General features: G+C 47.6%; 1 protein-coding gene across 19 annotated transcripts in view; it reads left to right on the top strand.

Moving 5' to 3' along the window:
* The first annotated feature begins 390 nt into the window (after nt 1–390).
* LRRC7 (leucine rich repeat containing 7) overlaps nt 391–17865 on the top strand; it is a 491902-nt gene continuing 474427 nt past the window's right edge. For 17 of the 19 annotated variants that reach the window (XR_012000829.1, XR_012000828.1, XR_012000827.1 and 14 more), the window contains exon 1: nt 391–585. Coding sequence is in view for 14 of the 19 variants with exons in the window: in XM_072754894.1 (XP_072610995.1) it covers nt 584–585 (2 nt within the window). In the remaining 5 variants the exon portion in view is untranslated. The remainder of the gene's footprint in view (nt 586–17865) is intronic. The other 2 variants (XM_072754887.1, XM_072754883.1) reach the window with 1 other exon arrangement.

Genomic DNA, 17865 nt, shown 5'->3' with positions numbered 1-17865 from the left:
GCGGGCGAGGCGCGCGGGGGCGGGGAGAGCCGAGGCACAGCCCGCGGCCCGCCCGCCCGCCCTCCGCGCCCGCGAGCCCCGCACCTGCGCGCCGGGGCCACCTGCCGCCGCCCGCCCCGCGCCCCGCAGCGCCCCAGCGCCCGCAGCGCCCCAGCGCCGGGCTCCCCGGGGGCCGCAGGCTGCGCACCGGGCGCTCCGCCCGCCCAGCCCGGCCCGGCTCATTGTGCGCCGAGCTCCTGGGGGCGGGGAGGGAGCCGCGCCGCCGCCGCCGTGGTCGCTCGCGCGGCGCGCAGGGCGGGCGGAGGCAGGGCAGCCGCGGCGCTCGAGCCTCCCCGCCGGCGCTCGGGGCTCCCCCTCGGCCGCGGCCCGCCGGACCCGCCCGACCCGCCCGCTGCGCCCGGAGGGCCCCGGCACCATGGCGTGACGCGCCCCCGCGCCTCGGCCGCCCGCGCCCCCCGCGCCAGGCCCCCGCGCCCGGCCCCCGCGCCCGCGGCGCTGCGGACCCCGAGCACCCTCCGGAACCAGCCCGGGCGGCGGCACGACTCGCGCTCGCCAACCTCATGGGCAGCGGCTCCCGCCGGCGATGTGAGTAGCGCGCTCCTGCTTGGTGGCGGGGGGGGGGGGCTGCGGGGACGGGGCGCCCGGGGTGCGGGCTGGGGCGCCCGGGGCGCTGTCGGGGACCTGCCGGCCGGCGCCCGCGGAGGCGGCGGGGAGCTGCGCGCTTGCGGGGCGCGCGGTGCCTCGGGCGCGGGCGCCGGCCGTGCGGGCTGCCGGGGACCCTAAAGGGTTACATACTGCGAAAAGGGGCGGCGAGGAGCGGGGGCGCGGGGGCGCGGGGGCGCGGGGGCGCGGGTCCGGCCGGGCGAGGTGTCGCCTCCCCGCAGGTGCCCGAGGGACGGAGCGCCCCTTCGGTCGTGCCCCCCCCCCCCCCCGCACACTTGTGGCAGGTCGCAAACGTCCCTTTATCTCGGCAGGTGTATTACTGTTTGATGTCCGCTGGCTTGGGGATGGGGAAGGCAATTCAGGAGATCTCGCTGCCTTTGGGACTGGAGGGGAAGGGTGGGGTTGGAGGGGGCTGGAGGGGGCGACGAGGTGACAGGTTGGAGGGCCGAGGAAGCGGGGGAGCCTCGGAGTCCGGGGACTGGGGGCGCCCGTGCCCCCCCCCCCCGGAGCCGGCAGCTCCTGCCCACACACCTCCTTTGTGTTGCAAAGGCGGAGCTGGAGACCCCGCGCGGTGCCCGGTCCCAGCGCTGCCCCCCCCCCCCGCATCTCGTCCCCCAGAGCCCCGAGGGATGCGGGAGTCGTTGGGGATCCCCGGCGGCCGCGGGGGGAGCGAGGGAGCGGGGGCAGGAGGTGCCCTGGGGCTCCTGGAGCGGCTCGCGCTCGCCCGCAGCCTCCGCGCGCGGGGTCCCCCCTGCCGGGGAGCGGCCGGGGCCGGGGGCGCACGGGCCGCCGCGGAAAATAGCGCGAGCTCGCGGGGGCGACGGCTGCACAGGTGCCTCCTCGGGCTGCTCCTCGGCCCGGCCCGGGGCGGGGGGGGGGGTGGGGGGCGGCTCCGCCCGCCGAGTCCCGAGGGCGCAGCGCAGGGCGCACGGACCGGGTCGCTCGCGCAAGTCCCGGGATGCGCGATGGGCCTCGGAGCGCAGCCACCTGCGACTCCCACGCTGCTCTGGAAGTTCCCCTCCCCGGGGGTTAGAGACGCCGCGGGCGGGGGGCGGGGGGCGGGGCGGCGAGCCCCCAGGCCCCACCTGCCCTCCGCGGCCACTTTGCCTCCGCGCGGAGCCCCCGGGAGCCCCCTGCGCTGCGAACTGGGTCAGAGCCGGCCCGGGGACCCGCGGCCCGCAGCCGTTCCCCGTGGCCCCGCTTTAACCTTGGCGGCTTCAAGCACAGTCGAGGGCTCCGTAGCGGGGGCGCCGCGCGCGTTCCGGGGAGGCAGGACACGTGATCGCCCCGACGGAGGGGCCGGCCCCGGCGCCCGACTCGCTTTGTTCCGGGCTGAGCCCCCGCGCCCGCCCCCCGCAGCTCGGGCCCGCGCCCAGGGGGCTGGAGGGGCTGCCCCCCGCGGGGCCCCGTGGAAGCCAGGAGGCCCCTCCGGGACGCGGCGGAAAAGTTCTGCAGCCCCTGAGCACGTGGGCTCCCGGCGCGCTCCGCCACCTGCCGGCCGCGCCGGCCCCCTGCCCCCGCCGCCCCGGACGCCCGGGCTCGCTCTGCCAAGGGCTGCAGACGGGGTCGGGGTCGCGTCCCTGCTTCCGAGCATCCTTCAGCGCCCGGGGCGGGCCGGAGACAGGGGTGGGGGTGGGTGGGGGGGGGGTGGGGGGGAGCTGCTGCGCTGACGCGGGGGTAGCCCTAGTTCTCCGCCCACCTGTGCGTCGAGGTACCAGACCTGGAGGCCCCGACGTGGTGGCCCCCACCTGGAGGCCCTCACTGGGAGGTTCCCCACCTGGAGGTCCCCTGGAGGCCCCCACCTGGTGGCCCCCCACATGGAGGCCCCCACATGGAGGCCCTCACTGGGAGGTCCCCACCTGGAGGTTGCCACCTGGAGGCCCCCCACCTGAAGGCCCTCACTGGGAGGTTCCCCACCTGGAGGTCCCCTGGAGGCCCCCACCTGGTGGCCCCCCACATGGAGGCCCTCACCGGGAGGTCCCCACCTGGAGGTTGCCACCTGGAGGCCCCCCACCTGGAGGCCCTCACTGGGAGGTCCCCACCTGGTGGCCCCCCACATGGAGGCCCCGATGTGGTGGCCCCGCCTAGAGGTCCCCACCTGGAGGGCCCCACGCGGAGGCCCCGACCTGGATGGCCCCCCTGACCTGGAGGCCCCCCTGACCTGGAGGCCCCCCTGACCTGGAGGCCCCGACCTGGAGGCCCCCACCTGGAGGCGGCTGATTTCCTTTTTCAGCCCGTGTTTTAGGCGCCGCCCCCGTGGGCTCAAGTCTCGCCGGGGCGGGCCTGCATCGTGTCTGCTGGCGCTGGGAAGCGCAGCCCATCCCCATGACATATTGTGGAGGGAGACTTCTTTATACATTTTTTTTTATACTTCGCTGTCCAAGAGACGATGGGTGCTTACCATGGCAACCCTTACATCCTCCGTCACGTGTGCCTGCACATATGCGGCTTCAGAATTAGAAACGACTCCTTAAAGAAATAAGCCCGGTCCCGTTACCGTAGCCACGTTTTATTCAGAATTTTAGCACTGCTGCAGGCTTGGCATTAAAATTTTCTTAATTACCATCTTAATCCACTTTCTTCCAGAGGCCTTTAATTTTTCTGCGCCCTCCATAAAAATACAGAACATAAACCCAAAGTTTTTGTGTGTCTGTATTTTTCTTTGCTTTGGATATTTTTTTAAATGTGAAGATACAAGTGAATATCACTAAGGATTTTTATCACTTAGGAGAGTCATTAAATATCTTACCCACGTGGTGTTAATTCCCAGGGGTATTCCTTAAATCTCTCGCAGTTTGTAGTGCCTGGTAATATTGATAGAAAAACTTGGGCTCTTTAATCATGACTTAAAATGTCCATTCTTTAGGACACTTGAAAATGTGAGGATGTTACGCTTTCACTTGGTTAATGAATAACTTGATAGTTGATGTATGAAAATCACACCTGCTTATGCTCTACCCTTATCTTGAGACGACGGTGGCCTTAACGTCACACATTCCATGATATTATAACTTCCTTCCATATCCAGATTAACACAGCACACAAAGGGTAACCAACTACTAATGAGTTGCCATCTGGGTTACTTCTGGATTCTTCTTACATTTTCTTCTTTTGCATAAATTGTTTAAGTTTTAGGAAGTTCTTCATTGAAAGAACATATGCCATCACTTGAGTATAACAATTGCGGCAACCACAGCGTCCGTGGAGGACACTGTGTGGAGCATGTGTTCTGTCCAGTAACAGTGACTGCTCGGGGGAGCACTCTCCATCTTCTTTTTGGGGCAGTTTAGTCAGTCATGTCAATTTGCAATATGACTCCGGGAAGACCATTAATTCAAATCTGTGACACCGGACAGACCTTTAGTTTGTGCCAAGCCAACTGGCCATTAAGTAGTTCATATTTCCAAGGAAATGATTTGGAGATGACCCCAGGATCTTCTGAGAACCCCGAAGTTCTTTTTTTTTTTCCTCGTGTTCCAGCGCTTAAATCTGAGGGCCACATCACTGTTCAGTGGAAAGTTTTTAATACCTCAGGATTTTTAGAAATGGAATTTTAATATTAAAATGACAATTTGACCATATAGTCTAGTAGTTAGATTCTATTCTGAGGAAACACAAAGGCAGGAGATGCATGGAAGGTAGATTTGGCATGTGGGTTAAAATACTGAGATGTGAACTGTCCAGGAAAACTCAAAAGTGGCACTGTGCATCAACAGTATTTGGAAGATGATGACCCCAAATCAATCATATTTTTCCTTTATGAAGTTTTTGGCCTTGTTTGGTTAATCAGGTTTGAATCCTTACTAATAATCATGCCTTATGGAAATTACTCTAGTGAATTATCCCGAAGTAGTAAAAAGCAGAGTAAGAAACCTTAGAAAACTAGTTTTATTACTTCCATCATTAAACATGTGATCTTTGGTAATTTAATTAGCCTCTTTTCATGCTGTAAAATGGAGGTAGTTATAATAATAGTAATTTATCATTCTAGTGCATGGCAAATAAGACAAATTGGTGCATGGAAAGTGATTTGGATACTTTTTAGAAGAGTGGGACATAAACTTTTTGATACAAGTCAATTTTTCTATAGTAACCTGTGGGGTGGCGGGTGTTTGTAGGCATGGCATAGTCCATTTTCAAGGTATGCCGTTGAAATAGTTATGCATATCTGTTAACTATCTTGGAATTAAGTGATTATGCTCAGAAATCCGTGAGATCTTTTGTGATCAGAAGCCGTTCCTTGTCATCTTGCTTCCCTTGCCACAGTGCGTGAACCACAATCGTAACAGCAGCTGCCAATTACTAAACACCTACCATGATTCAGATGCTTTCCTTCAAAACGGTCTCGTAAGACACGTTATTCTCACCATTTGAAAGATTAGAAAATTAAGGTTCAATGACAGAATTGACAAGTCTGTGTCACACAGGTAGGAAGTGATAAAACTTTAAATCCACATTGGGCTTCTTTACCTTCTTCTTCACCCCATGCATGCTCTCTCCCTCACGGGCATTAATTAATACCTGTTAAGTTACTGAAATCTGTAGATTATTTCATGATGAATAAAGGGAAACTAGTGTTTTGAACCAGCTTTCCAAAGTTATTTACATATTTAGCCATAATGCACTACATTACTTTGGTGACCACGATTTAATGTGGTACAGAAGCCACCACTGCTTATCTTCCTGGTAATTAATTCATGACAGAAACATTTAATAAGCTATTAGAATCTGTCATATAAATGTCCATGGAGGAGGTTTTCCATAAGTCAAGTTTGGAGTCAAGAGCTGTCCTGTCTGCTTTGAAACTATGATGATATGTTTGATATATAAGCCCCTAGAGAGGTATCACATGTGCTATTTAAATTATTAACCATAATAGAAAATTATCATTTGTTATCCAATGACACATGGAAAAAATATGAAATACATTTAATAACCCAAAGGATCTCCTACATACACTCATTTTCATTACATTGTTCACTGCTTGATAAATTACTTAAAATCTATACAGAATTATCATTTTCCTTTAATACACACGAAGGCAAATGTAGTTACTACGGATGAAGTGTTGAAATTTATTATCGTTGACATGATATGGTTAAATATTTTAACAGTGGACTCAATGCTTACGTTGTTAGAGGAACCCGTTTACTGACTTTTTAAGGATGTGGTTTCTTCAGTTGTGCCAGGGTATTTTTGCTTTACTTGCAGCTCAGTAAGGTTGAGAGCTTTATTTAACAGCAGAACATAGCGATGCCGTGGCCACAGTAGTAGCATAACAAATTTATTAAGAACAAGGAATTGTAGAATGTGTGTGTGTGTGTGTGTGTGTTCAGATAGAATTGAATTTTGTGCCATCTAAGAGGTAAACACATGAGATGCTACAGGTTCCAATTCAATTATAAAAAAAGAGGTAGCTGACCTGAAAAGAAAACTACTGCGAGTGTAAGTGCTATCAGTATTCTTGGCAAATTTTCCTAGGGCGAGAGGACGGTGGTACCGTGAAATACAGGAAATGATGAGAAAAACAGTTGAAAGTGAACTGTTTGGCTTCATTTACCAAGAAGAAAAATCCTAGGTTTTTATACTACTATCATACGGAAATAGATACTTTTGTGTAGTGGCAAAATGTTTTATAGGTGCCTAGCTGCATCATCAAATTATTTGGTAATAGAAGGAAAGGCGAGAAATGAACTTGCCTGAGATGGTGCCTAAGTGTTACGAATAAGACATTTGTGGCACCTACAAGGTGAGTAATGGACACAAACCTAAAATGTGTCAGCTGAGTGTATAATTAAGATGCCATAAATGGTGTAACTAAAATTATTTAAAAGTGCAGATAGATTTCTTGCATAGTAGTTGCTGGAGCATTCCGCATCTGACGTATTCAACATTGAGGCTCTTACCGTGACTGGGCATCTTGTGCAGGATGCATTTGCACATTAGGCTACATTTTTTTTTAAAAAGATTTTATTTATTTATTCATGAGAGACACAGAGAGAGAGAGGCAGAGACACAGGCAGGGGGGAAAGGGGAAGCAGGCTCCCTGCGGGAAGCCCATTGCGGGACTCCATCCCAGGACCCCGGGGTCGCGACCTGAGCCCAAGGCAGACGCCCAACCCGCTGAGCCACTCGGGAGTCCCTTAGGCTACATATTTTGAGCACTGATATCACCCTGGATATTTACTCTGGTGTGATTCTCAGTCCCTGTAATTCAAGACATGAAAAATTTTTCTTTCCTCAAGTGTGATTAATTTCTTAAGACAATTATAAAAGCTATTGTAATTAAATCAAATACCTATTTAAACTTTGAGTGATTGTTAAATATTAGCAATGTCCTTAGGGTAATACCATATTGAACACTGGGCGTACCACACACATACACATGCAGCTGTGATTGCTCCATTTTGCAATACACACACACACACACACACAGAGCTATGATCTTCTTATTTCATGATTTCATAACACTTTCGAGATGGCAGGGAGTCTAGAGGGTCTTATTGTACAAAAGAGGAAACTGAGCCCTGCTAAGTTTGTTTTCTTGCTCAGGGGCACAGAGCTGTTAGTGAGAGAAACAGAAACAGAACCAGATCTCTTGGCTCCCAACCTCTGCCAGTTAAACCATGCTCTCGGAACTGCTGGAATCCTTTACATTTGAGGAAAGGGAAAGAGGGAAAAGGAGCTTAATCCAGTGAACCCAGTTAACGAAACCAGCCAATATGATGACGCCGTCCAAAACACATCCATTTCTCGTATCATTTTTTACCTGAATTTTGGCCTAAGTTTTTGTGGATAGTCGTCTTAGCTTTCCATTTTGATTTGACTGTTAAGGCAGTAAACACTCTAAATTGAACATCTATTACCTATTTTATTGTTGAAAAGATACCTTCATTTCAGAAATACGGAGTTAATTTCACTCCTATCAAAGCATTCTAAATTTGGATACTCTATCCTTTCCAATGAAAATTAAAATGTTCTCTTAAATTATTGATCTTTTTAGCATAATGCCCACTAAATTGGTGTTGGATGATGGAGAGCTGTTTAATTCATTTCATATAAATGGATTATTTTCTATATTTGCTAATTTAATTAAGGGTCAATCATTGAAGTTTCTTAACAAGAATGATTTAAAGTGAGGGTAGGCCTTTCTACACAATATCGCCTTAGATTTTGACCAGGAAAACATTTTAACCAAGAAAATAAAATGCGATCCAGTTGGAATTTGTGAAACACATTCATTTCCGTGAATAATTTTTTTGCATCGCGGAATAACATTTTGAAGGGTCTTTTGAAATTACAAGTTCCCTCTTACTGCTAAATAGCTGTTTATATATCTGTTGTGGCTTAATTCTCTCTTCTTTCAGGAGACAAATCTGAAATAACTGTTTCTCACTTAATGCCTTTTCTAATGCTAAAATTCTGAGCCTACTTTATCAAGAAGTTCCGTTACTGGGGGACTTAGGGCAGGATGTCTTTTTTAACTGGCTGCCAAAACATATTCGCAACAATTTTTAAAGCACTTTTGAAATTATGATGTACATCTCTTGAAGCCTGCATTTGGCTTATAAGCAAATGGCATATAGAAATATTTACAAACAAAAGTATTGATGTAACGAGACATACCTACATAGTTACATCTAAGAATCCTCTTTAAAAGGCAAATCAGAACTTTTCAGTGCAGCAGTGATGTCTTAAAATTGAAGAAAAACCATGATGACTAAATTAGCGCATTACATATCAGCACATTAGCTATGCTTTTCATTTGTAGAATGGTTCTTATTCATGCCAGCTTTCAGTGTACCGTTCTGGGACTCGTGGGTGTGATAGAACGGAACATATTTCTGTATCTGTGAATATAATCCCACACACCATTTTACATGACAAAATCTGAATGTCCTAAAACTCGGTGTTAAAGATAAGACAAGATGTCAACCTTCGCCAGTCGAGGATTTGAATCACCTCCCTGGCTAATAGCATTGTATCTTTCCGAAGGTCTAATTTTATTTAGAGACCTGTAATGTAAGGAGTATGGTGTTTGTGTTTACTTCCTTGCTTGCTTGCTTCTTTCTTGCTTTTTCGGACTCGACATAGCTAAGGTCTGCTTGCTGCAGACAATAAGCAAGCTGCTGAAACTCAAACACAGTAGAAACTGAAGTACAATATGAGCAGAGGAGGAGAAGTGCAGAGGTGATGTATTTTTGTATTTTTGGAACAGGAAGAAACCACTGGAACCTTGGTGCACATCCATTTTCTATATACAAATCATAAAGAAAATAAGCTTTATTCGTAGTTAATAAATATATGGATTAACAGGACCACATTCTATACGGAGATAGGGTACATGCTCATTTTTGCACGCATGTTGGAAAAAGTGGGAAGACTATGGGTAATTGAGAATCATTTCAGTCTAAAATTTGCTGGCGAGTAAAAATGTCAGAACGGGGTTTGTATAAACAGGGTTTAATGTCTGTTTTTCCTAAATATAGTAGTGTACATGTCAAGCTTTTAGTTCCAGGTGTAGTCTTTGTAGACACCACCCTAATACACTCTGTGAGCTAGGCCAAGCACACTTGCCTTCTGTAGCGCTTGTAAGGTAGATGCCTTCTCTAATATTTACTAATTATCATGAATTCAGCCCTCAAGGTGTGGTGTAGCGGGGACTGCTAGCAGAGGAACCTATCCCTGTCTGCCATCAGTCTTGAGGTTGCACTTGTCACTCTTTGACCCTCCACGTGACCAGGACAGCCCCAAACCGCAGGGGCGCCTTTTTTGCATGTTTAAAATCATCCGTAATTTTAAGACTGTGTTCTTAATCTTCTTCCCTTTTTTTCCTGATAGAATTTCTTCTTTATGATCATGTGTGAGAAATGGATAGGCATGCCGAAAAGAGCGAGTCTAACTTGGACTCGGGGAATATGGATGAATATTTTGCCTCAAGTGTCACTTAATATCTTTAATATTATTGCTCAGTAATGGACAAAATAGTGTATATTGGGTATAGAAGATAGAATATCTTACTGGGAGTCAAGAGTTATAGTCTGATGTTCACATTATAAAAACTAGTATGATAGCTTTGGGTATTTGCACTGAAAAGAAAGATAACAAAAAGCCCTAAAACGCTACTTGAAAGACTACTGGAAGCATCTTGCAGTCTCTTCTGGATCTGAATCAGGAGAGAAATTTACCCTTAGGCCAGGCAAAAATTACTGTAAAGTTGGTAAGTTCTTTTCAGAGCGCTTGTTTGAACAGAAAATACATAGAATGTTAATACAGTTCAATAAAACTTTAGAGTTCCTTGATTTACCTTTTTTTAAAAAAGATTTATTTATTCATTCATGAGACACACACACACACACACACAGAGGCACAGACACAGGCAGAGGGAGAAGCAGGCTCCCTGCAGGGGAGCCCGATGCGGGACTCGATCCTGGGACCCCAGGATCAGGCTCTGGGCTGAAGGCAGGTGCTAAACCACTGAGCCACTGGGCTGCCCTTGATTAACCTTTTTAAACGTAATCCTCCTTTTTTTTTTTTTTAAAGATTTTTTAATTTATTTATTCATGAGAGACACAGAGACAGAGAGAGAGGCAGAGACCCAGGCAGAGGGAGAAGCAGGCTCTGCGCAGGGAGCCCGATGCGGGACTCGATCCCAGGTCTCCAGGATCAGGCCCTGGGCCGAAGGCGGTGCTAAACCACTGGCCCCCCCGGGCGGCCCTAACCTTCTTTTAAAAAATTGTGAGATGTGTGATTACCCAAAGATTACTGTAAGTCGGTCTTTTCGGGATAATTCCGTGTGTGAATGTGTGTCATTCCTAGCGTTGTTACGTAATTGTTTGCTTGAATGACTGTCTCCAAAAACAGCACGTATACAGTGGCTTACCCGGTTTTTTTTTATCCCTAGCACAGTAGCTCACGGCATAGCGCAGAAAAAAATGCCTGTTGTGTGAATGAATGGTCTCATGCTTCCGAATGCTTCCACGGGACTCTTGCAGCCGTTAGCCTTCCCCTGGACTTCTGCTCCTCCCTCCTCCAGGAGCATCCTAGGATTTTACTTCCCAGATCGTCCTCCACGTGAGGCGCGGGAGATGGCTTATTTGGCCAATGCAAGAGGAGCAACACGTGAGGACGAGCGTCTCTTTTAAATAGAAGTGTTTGTGGCCTGGTCCACTCTTTGCATTTTGCCGATGTAGCAAGTGTAGAGGCCTGTGCCGTGTCAGACCCTCCATCATCTTGGTCTCTGAACAACTAAATAAAGCTAAATTAGGCTATCCCTGCACACATGTATTCACTACATAGCGTGAGCAAAAAATAAGGTGGTATGTTAAGATTTGGGGACTGGGGGTACTGTTTGTTATTGAAGGTAACCTAACCTTTACTCATTTACTGAGTGACATTCTAGTAGAAGTGGAAGCTTGATGTGCAGTTTCTGGCATCACAGTTAAAGGGACATTATTGGAACATGCCTCTATTTAGATTTTATTTTATTTTATTTTATTTTATTTTATTTTATTTTATTTTATTTTATTTATTTATTTATTATTTATTTATTTTTAAAAATTCCGTTTATTCATGAAAGACACAGAGAGAGAGGCAGAGACACAGGCAGAGGGAGAAGCAGGCTCCATGCAGGGAGCCCGACACGGGACTTGATCCCGGGTCCCCAGGATCGCACCCTGGGCTGAAGGCGGGTGCTAAACTGCTGAGCCACCTGGGCTTCCCTCTATTTAGATTTTAATACAAAAATGCGTTCTATTTAATGATTGGTTAAAATTATAGCAAAATTAAAGCTATTTCTAAGAGAGACATCTCTCTACTTGGGAAAATTTTAAGGTTTCAAACACTTTGACTCTCTCAGTTTGTGAGTTAATGTACACTCATATTTTGATACACCAGAAGTCTCCTGTTTCTGTACAATGCACTAACTCCTCCTCTGATTTGTAAACAACACATGAAATATTTTCATATTTGATCTATCTTTTCCCATTCTGTCGATGATTGGGACAATATTTATAATAAGAAGCCTACCGTATCTACTGGAATCTGCAAAATATGCTCAGTTAATGAATTTTAATCAAGTTTATGTCTTCATTCATCCATTCCTTCTAAATACTTATTATGCTGTTCCTCTGTGCCAGAGCCTGTCCTAGTCAAGGCTGACTGTACACGTGACCCCTGTTTCCATGGCACAAATAGGGTAGGCAGACGTTAAATAAATAATCATCCTAGGGACATAATGATTTCAGGCTCCCATTAGAGCTAAGAAGGGTAAGACCAAGGTACTGAGGATGAATATAATAAGGGTCTGAGCAGGAGAAGCAGCATCTCTGAGGAGCTGATACTTAAATAAGACCTCTAGGATGATAGAAGTTAGCCAGGACAGGGAGGAATCAGGAGAATTCTAGGCCTTTGCAAATGGCATCTGCAAAGACTAAGTCAGGAGATGGCGTTTGGAGGTCACAGTGATTGGAAGGAAGCTGGCGTGGCTGGAGAGTAGGGGTCAGGAGAAGATTGGTATAATAGGAGCCCGATCATCTCGGGATTTCTTGACCAGGTTAAACATGGAAGATCTTTATTCTACACCCTATGTGAAGTCATTAGGCATTGTTAAATGGAAGGGTGGTACGGACGGATCGATATTTTTAAATGATCCTTCGGGGCGGCCGTGTTTACGGTGCATCAGAAGGCCCGAGTGGGGTAGGGCTTTATGAATTAGGAGATGTTTACAGTAGGTTGGGCCAGACGCTAACGTGGGCCCAGTAGGTTGGGCCAGGATTGTGGTAGTGGAAATGGGAAAAGGTGGGCAAAGCTGAGACAACCTTGCTTTGTACGACCCACTGGATTCGTTGCTGCGTTGATATCGGGAGCGGCTAGTGAGTAAAAGTGTAGTATCAAGCATTATTGCAAGATTTCTGACAGGAACAACTGGATACATGCAGGTACAATTTCCCGTCTGGGGAAACCTGGAGAGGGAGCTCATCTATTCAAGTGTAACTAGAAGATTGGCACTAAGACGAAGGAAGCTGAATAACAGGCTGACACACTAAGGAAACCTGAATCAGAGCATCAATTTGTAAAACTGAAAATCCCTAATTAAAATGACTGGAGATGTAGTGAATACGTGTGCGGGGAAAACCACGAAAGCTTCTTTTCAAGAAAACAAGTATTTTCAAATAAATGATTATTGATTATGCGTCAGAGTGACTCGCCTTAATAGTCCCTATCAGAGTTTTCTTCTGATTATTCTTAGACATGAAAAGAAAATGTACATGTGTTTCCTTTCCTTCTGAATACTGATTTCTTCTGTCTTTCTCCGTTATGCTGTAGGGTCTGAAAAGAACAATCTGCTTCTGGTCCTCCTATATTTGGGTTCTTGAGATTAGCAGGAGGGAGTCACCCATTGGTAGCATTTGTTCTAACAACGCATCCCAGGTACTTGGTAGCACCTTGCAGCTCCATAGCTTCCCACATATCGGTGCTGTGGGCTCCTCAGGGCAAGGCCACGCACATTCGCGCGTGTGTTCCTCTCCTGGAGCCCTTCACCTTTGTGATTCCCCGGCACCCAGTTCTGTGGGTTAAGACCACGGTAACCTGCTTCCCAGAGTGCGTACGTGAGTAGAGTCAAGATCATCCATTCATGTACAGGTTAAGGACACATTCTTGAGCAAGAGTTCACCTACGAGTCACCAGCAGCTAGTAGCTTAGCTGGGTAACATCGTGATCTTACTCCTCCTTCCAGTTAGCAGCGGCCACTAACAATCCCGAGACACCTCGGTGTGGACAGCCACGGAGACTTGCCCCTTCCTTGCAGATGTGGGGGGTTGCCACGGCTCTGCTTGGGTGTGCTCACCCCGTCTTCCAAACTCCAGCATCCAGGCGGAAGGGGGAGCCCTGGTCTGGGACGCCTTGTTTCCCTGGAAGAGGGCAGGATGGAGGGGCCATACCGACCCGTTCAAGTTCAATGAAAGCTCCTACTCACACGTCGCGTATTTTGTGTCCGTTCACATCCCATTGGCCCCACAAGTCACATAACCGAGAGCGTCATGGCAAGACAATCGATGGGCAAATGCCTGCGCTGGTATTAAGGCCCAGTGATGCCATTAGGAACTCCAGCTCTTTTCAGATCATTGTCTACCTTTTGGGTCATGTTCTTAGCACTTATGCGGAGTTTTCCTACCTTAACGCGATGGCTTTCAAGTGGCCAAGGATACTAGCAGCAATGACTACCAACTGCAAGTTGTCTAGTGTCTCTCTTCTTTGCTTCTTCTTCTTCTTTTTTTTTTAGATCCTGGCCAGCTTGAAGATCTATCCAATATAGTAGTACTTGAGAATATATTCTGGGTTTTTTTTTTCTTTGAGTTGAAATCTATTTTATAAATTTCTCAAATGAATTACTTGTCCTGTGCCCTCCTATTTCCCTAGCACAGCTATTTTCCTAGCATGGGGCCCTTGGAAAAAAAAATAATAACCTTCATTTTGAAATTTAGATTAATAGTAATTCAGTTTTAGCTTGGGGAAACAGACTTTTAAAGTACCGAAGCTTAGTTATGAAATAAAATTTTATTTTTTAATGAAAACCTGGAGGATCTGTGGAGTGATTGAGATTTTAAGAATGGATATACTGTGGAGTTTTCAAGATAATTATCAATTGATAAAGCTGTAGTCTGAAATTCCCTTTAATATTCAAATCTTATATATTTCAGTTTTTCCTCATGTCTACTTCAGCTAGCACTTGGAATTGTAGCCATCATTTCATGAACTATCTTTTTGCAAAGAAAATTTTAGTTTTCATTTTGTTGTATTAACAGGTGGAATCATTAAAATCGCGAGTATTTCTAATTAAAAATAAATTCTTCAAAAGTAAATAGATCAAACCATTCATGTTTAACCTCCTTTGGTGTTCTTTTGAAGCCACTTGGACTCCTCCTTTGGATGGTAACACAATCTCCACTAGATGAATGGTTTTCAAGTATTTTTTGTAATTGTGGAACTCTTTTAGCAAATGACATAGCACAAACAACCCCAATGCATAAAAGACAAGTAAGACTGCTGTGCTTGAAAATTACTACATTTTATACTCAAGGACTATCATGCCGAAGTATAATTATTTTATAATTTCTCACTTCCTTTTTTAACAGAAAAAAAAATATTTTACCCCCAAATGAGGAAATTGTAAGAAAATGGAAGCATTATTTAATGTCAGCTACAGATCACCAACAAATTTAGAGTCAAGCAGTCATTTGAATTGTCCAGTGAGTATATACAGGATTGCATTGCATTAGCCCTTCATTTTTTTTTTCCCTCGACTGTCAGAGGGTGATATTATCCACACAAAAACTCTCAAGAGGGTTTCACTTTATCACACCAATTATCGGTGTGCATTCGAGGCTTCTTCAAGACAGAGAGGTATTTGAGGCTGCCAGTATGCCTCTTAGTGAGTATCTTCCATGCCCAGCTAAATAAGCAAAGCGGTAGGGAAAACACAACTCCAGGATAATCTGAGGCAGATGAAAAGACTCATTTTGCTGAATACGGCTCATTAGGATGGTTTTGGTTTTTGTGCTTGTCAGGCCTTGGGATTACTTCTCTCATCCTAAATATCCTGTTGAGGCAGGTTTCAGTTTTTGTGAAACTGGGCTCCAGGCTGATCAGCAAAAAAGAGCTGCAGAGGCAAAGGTGCACAGAATAATTATTTCCTCCAATTCCTTTTTTTTTTCTATTATCACATATGACAAAAGTCTTTGAGGTCTTTTGGGGGGTTTTTACATTTTAGAAGACGTGGAATTCTTATTACTTTTGTTGGCTGGCTTATAATAGTCTCTTACCTCCTGCCACCCTCAACTTGCGATTTTTATTTTACCAAATACCTATATTTTATTTTGCAGGCATCTGTGGTTCAGTGACATGCATAGTTGATTGCGGGCAGAGCACATACACAGGTTTAAAATTTCTTCTGTTACGTTCTTGCCAGGCCGCTGTGGGAAAATTATTTTTAACTCTTTCAGTCATAATTTACTAATCCTGGAAATGAAAATAATAATGCCCGTGCAGTTGCAGTTGTAGTGATGAAATAACTTATGTAAAAAAAGTAGCACACTGCTGTTGTAGTGATATTTCGGACACGCAAATCACAGTACCTTATCTCCTCCCCACTGAAGATGATTTATTAAAAAAAAAAAAAAGAAAGAAAATGGTTTATTGATTCACCATTTTTTGGGGGGATAAAAATGAAAACAGTACTTTTGTTTTTTGCTGGAAAGCTGCAGAGTTATAGGAAAATTTTATTACATGAGGAAAATTTTGTAGAATATTTTGATCTTTTTTTTCCCCCCAGGGGTACATTTACCACTTGCAGAGATTAGATGAAATAGAAAGCGTTTGAAAAGATGATAGTCTAATCTTGTGCGTGATATATATATTTATAGAAGAGGTCACTATTCTAAATATAATTCCCATGACCTATGGAAGGATCTATGATACCGATTCTCATTTGCACCATAAAGATAAAAAGAGAAGCTTTGAAGGAGGCTGCAGACATCAGGAAAAAGTTGTGGGCCATCCGGTAATAAACATTTCTTAGAAATACAGTAGGTGACAAAGCCCTTGCAGCCGCTGAAGGGGGCCGCTGACCTTGTCAGAATGACACAGCCGCCCAGCAGGGAGTTCGAAAAGAACTATTACCAGGAAATCTATCCCTCTGCAACTTTTTTTTTCTTTTTTCCTCTGCAACTTTTAATTAGCAAACTGTTGCATCGCGTATCTTCTGTATTTTACGAGATAACGCCTTTGGTTCCTTTATACCGTAAATGTGGTTCCTATCAACCAGATAAGAACCTTCGCTCACAAAAATGATTCTTACAATGGAAAGGGCCGTGGAGTCTTAGAGGACCCCGCAGAGAACCTGCAGGAGCCGATGGGCCCCGAGTGCACTCGGGGAAAGTGGCCCGACCCGGAGCTGGCGCCCTGAGCCCGCTCCCCGCCTCCCGGGCCGGGGGATCCATCAGATTCCAAGACGAGGGTAAGTTGCCGTCGATTCCAAACGTTGACCCTCCGAAAGAAAATTAAAAAATAAAAATGAAAAGGTAAAACGTTGAGCCGCTCCGAGGTCGTGCCCACCGGCCTCCTCCTGGCAAGAGTTGAGCCTGCTGCTGCGGTTGCCCTCTCGGCCCGCAGCCCCCGGCCGGGACCAAGCCTGTGCCAGCCACTTCCACAAAGGTCCCCACGGCCCAGGAAGCCGCTTGCCCCCTCACGCCGAAGCTCCCCGACCTTCCAGGGCAGCGGACAAGCTTGTCACACGCATCCTGTGCTCCTTCTTCCTCCCAATCCTGCGCCGGCGCGCAGCGGGGCCCGGACACCCTGTGGCCTTCCCCGGGGACACCTGCCCGGCGCCGAGCGTGTGGCTTTCCTGCCCGGCTTTCAGCAGGCCCCTGTGCACAGGTGTGGGGCACAGGTGCGGGGGCGCTGCGAGGAGCTTCGTCATCCGGGGGGTCCGCAGGTGCAGGGATGACAGGTCGGGGCAGGACGTGCAGAGCCGGGCCCTGCTGCTGAGGTTGACAGGTGCTTTCCTGGGCCCGTCCTTTCCCTGAAAGCCCCGGGGACTTGCTCCGGGTCACGGTGACGCGCACCCTCTGCTGACTGGAGGCCGTGAGAGGGGAGCCCGAGGACCGTGGTCCGGCAGGTGCAGCGCCCGGGCTCCGGGGGCCACAGCCCGGGTTAGGCCGCGCAGGTGGTCCCGTCCGGAGGGTGCGCTCGGGGGCTAGATGCCCAGTGCGTGTCCTTGACCCCAAGGCCTTCAATCAGTCTTGATGAACGTTATGTCTATTTTTATTGTGATCGAAAAAGCAAGTCTTTTCAGTTTACTAGATGCCGATGGACGTATTTGTGTAAACCAGACGATTAGTACAAAACTGACATTTTTACCTAATGTAACTCGTGGCCCTTCAACCGTTGCCCAGGGCTTTCGCGCACCTTCCAGAAACACTCGTTCTTTGTTTCTTTAAAATACAGTCCTTCGTCCATTACTGAGCAATAGAATCTAAGATCCTGAAAAAAAAAAAAAAAAAAGCCCATTCGTTGCGAAACCTTGGATTCACTGTTCTCTGAATTCTGGGGAACAAAACGGAGAGCGAGTGACTGGCAGCTCCCGCCGTGTTCATGCCGCCTCGCGGGCGTACCCAAGTCCTGGCATTTCTAGGGGCATTA

This window comes from Vulpes vulpes, chromosome 3 (genome assembly GCF_048418805.1).
Source record: "Vulpes vulpes isolate BD-2025 chromosome 3, VulVul3, whole genome shotgun sequence".
Classification (NCBI taxonomy): domain Eukaryota; kingdom Metazoa; phylum Chordata; class Mammalia; order Carnivora; family Canidae; genus Vulpes; species Vulpes vulpes.
Note: the sequence above shows the minus strand (reverse complement) of the source record. Positions and strands in the feature narration are given on the sequence as shown.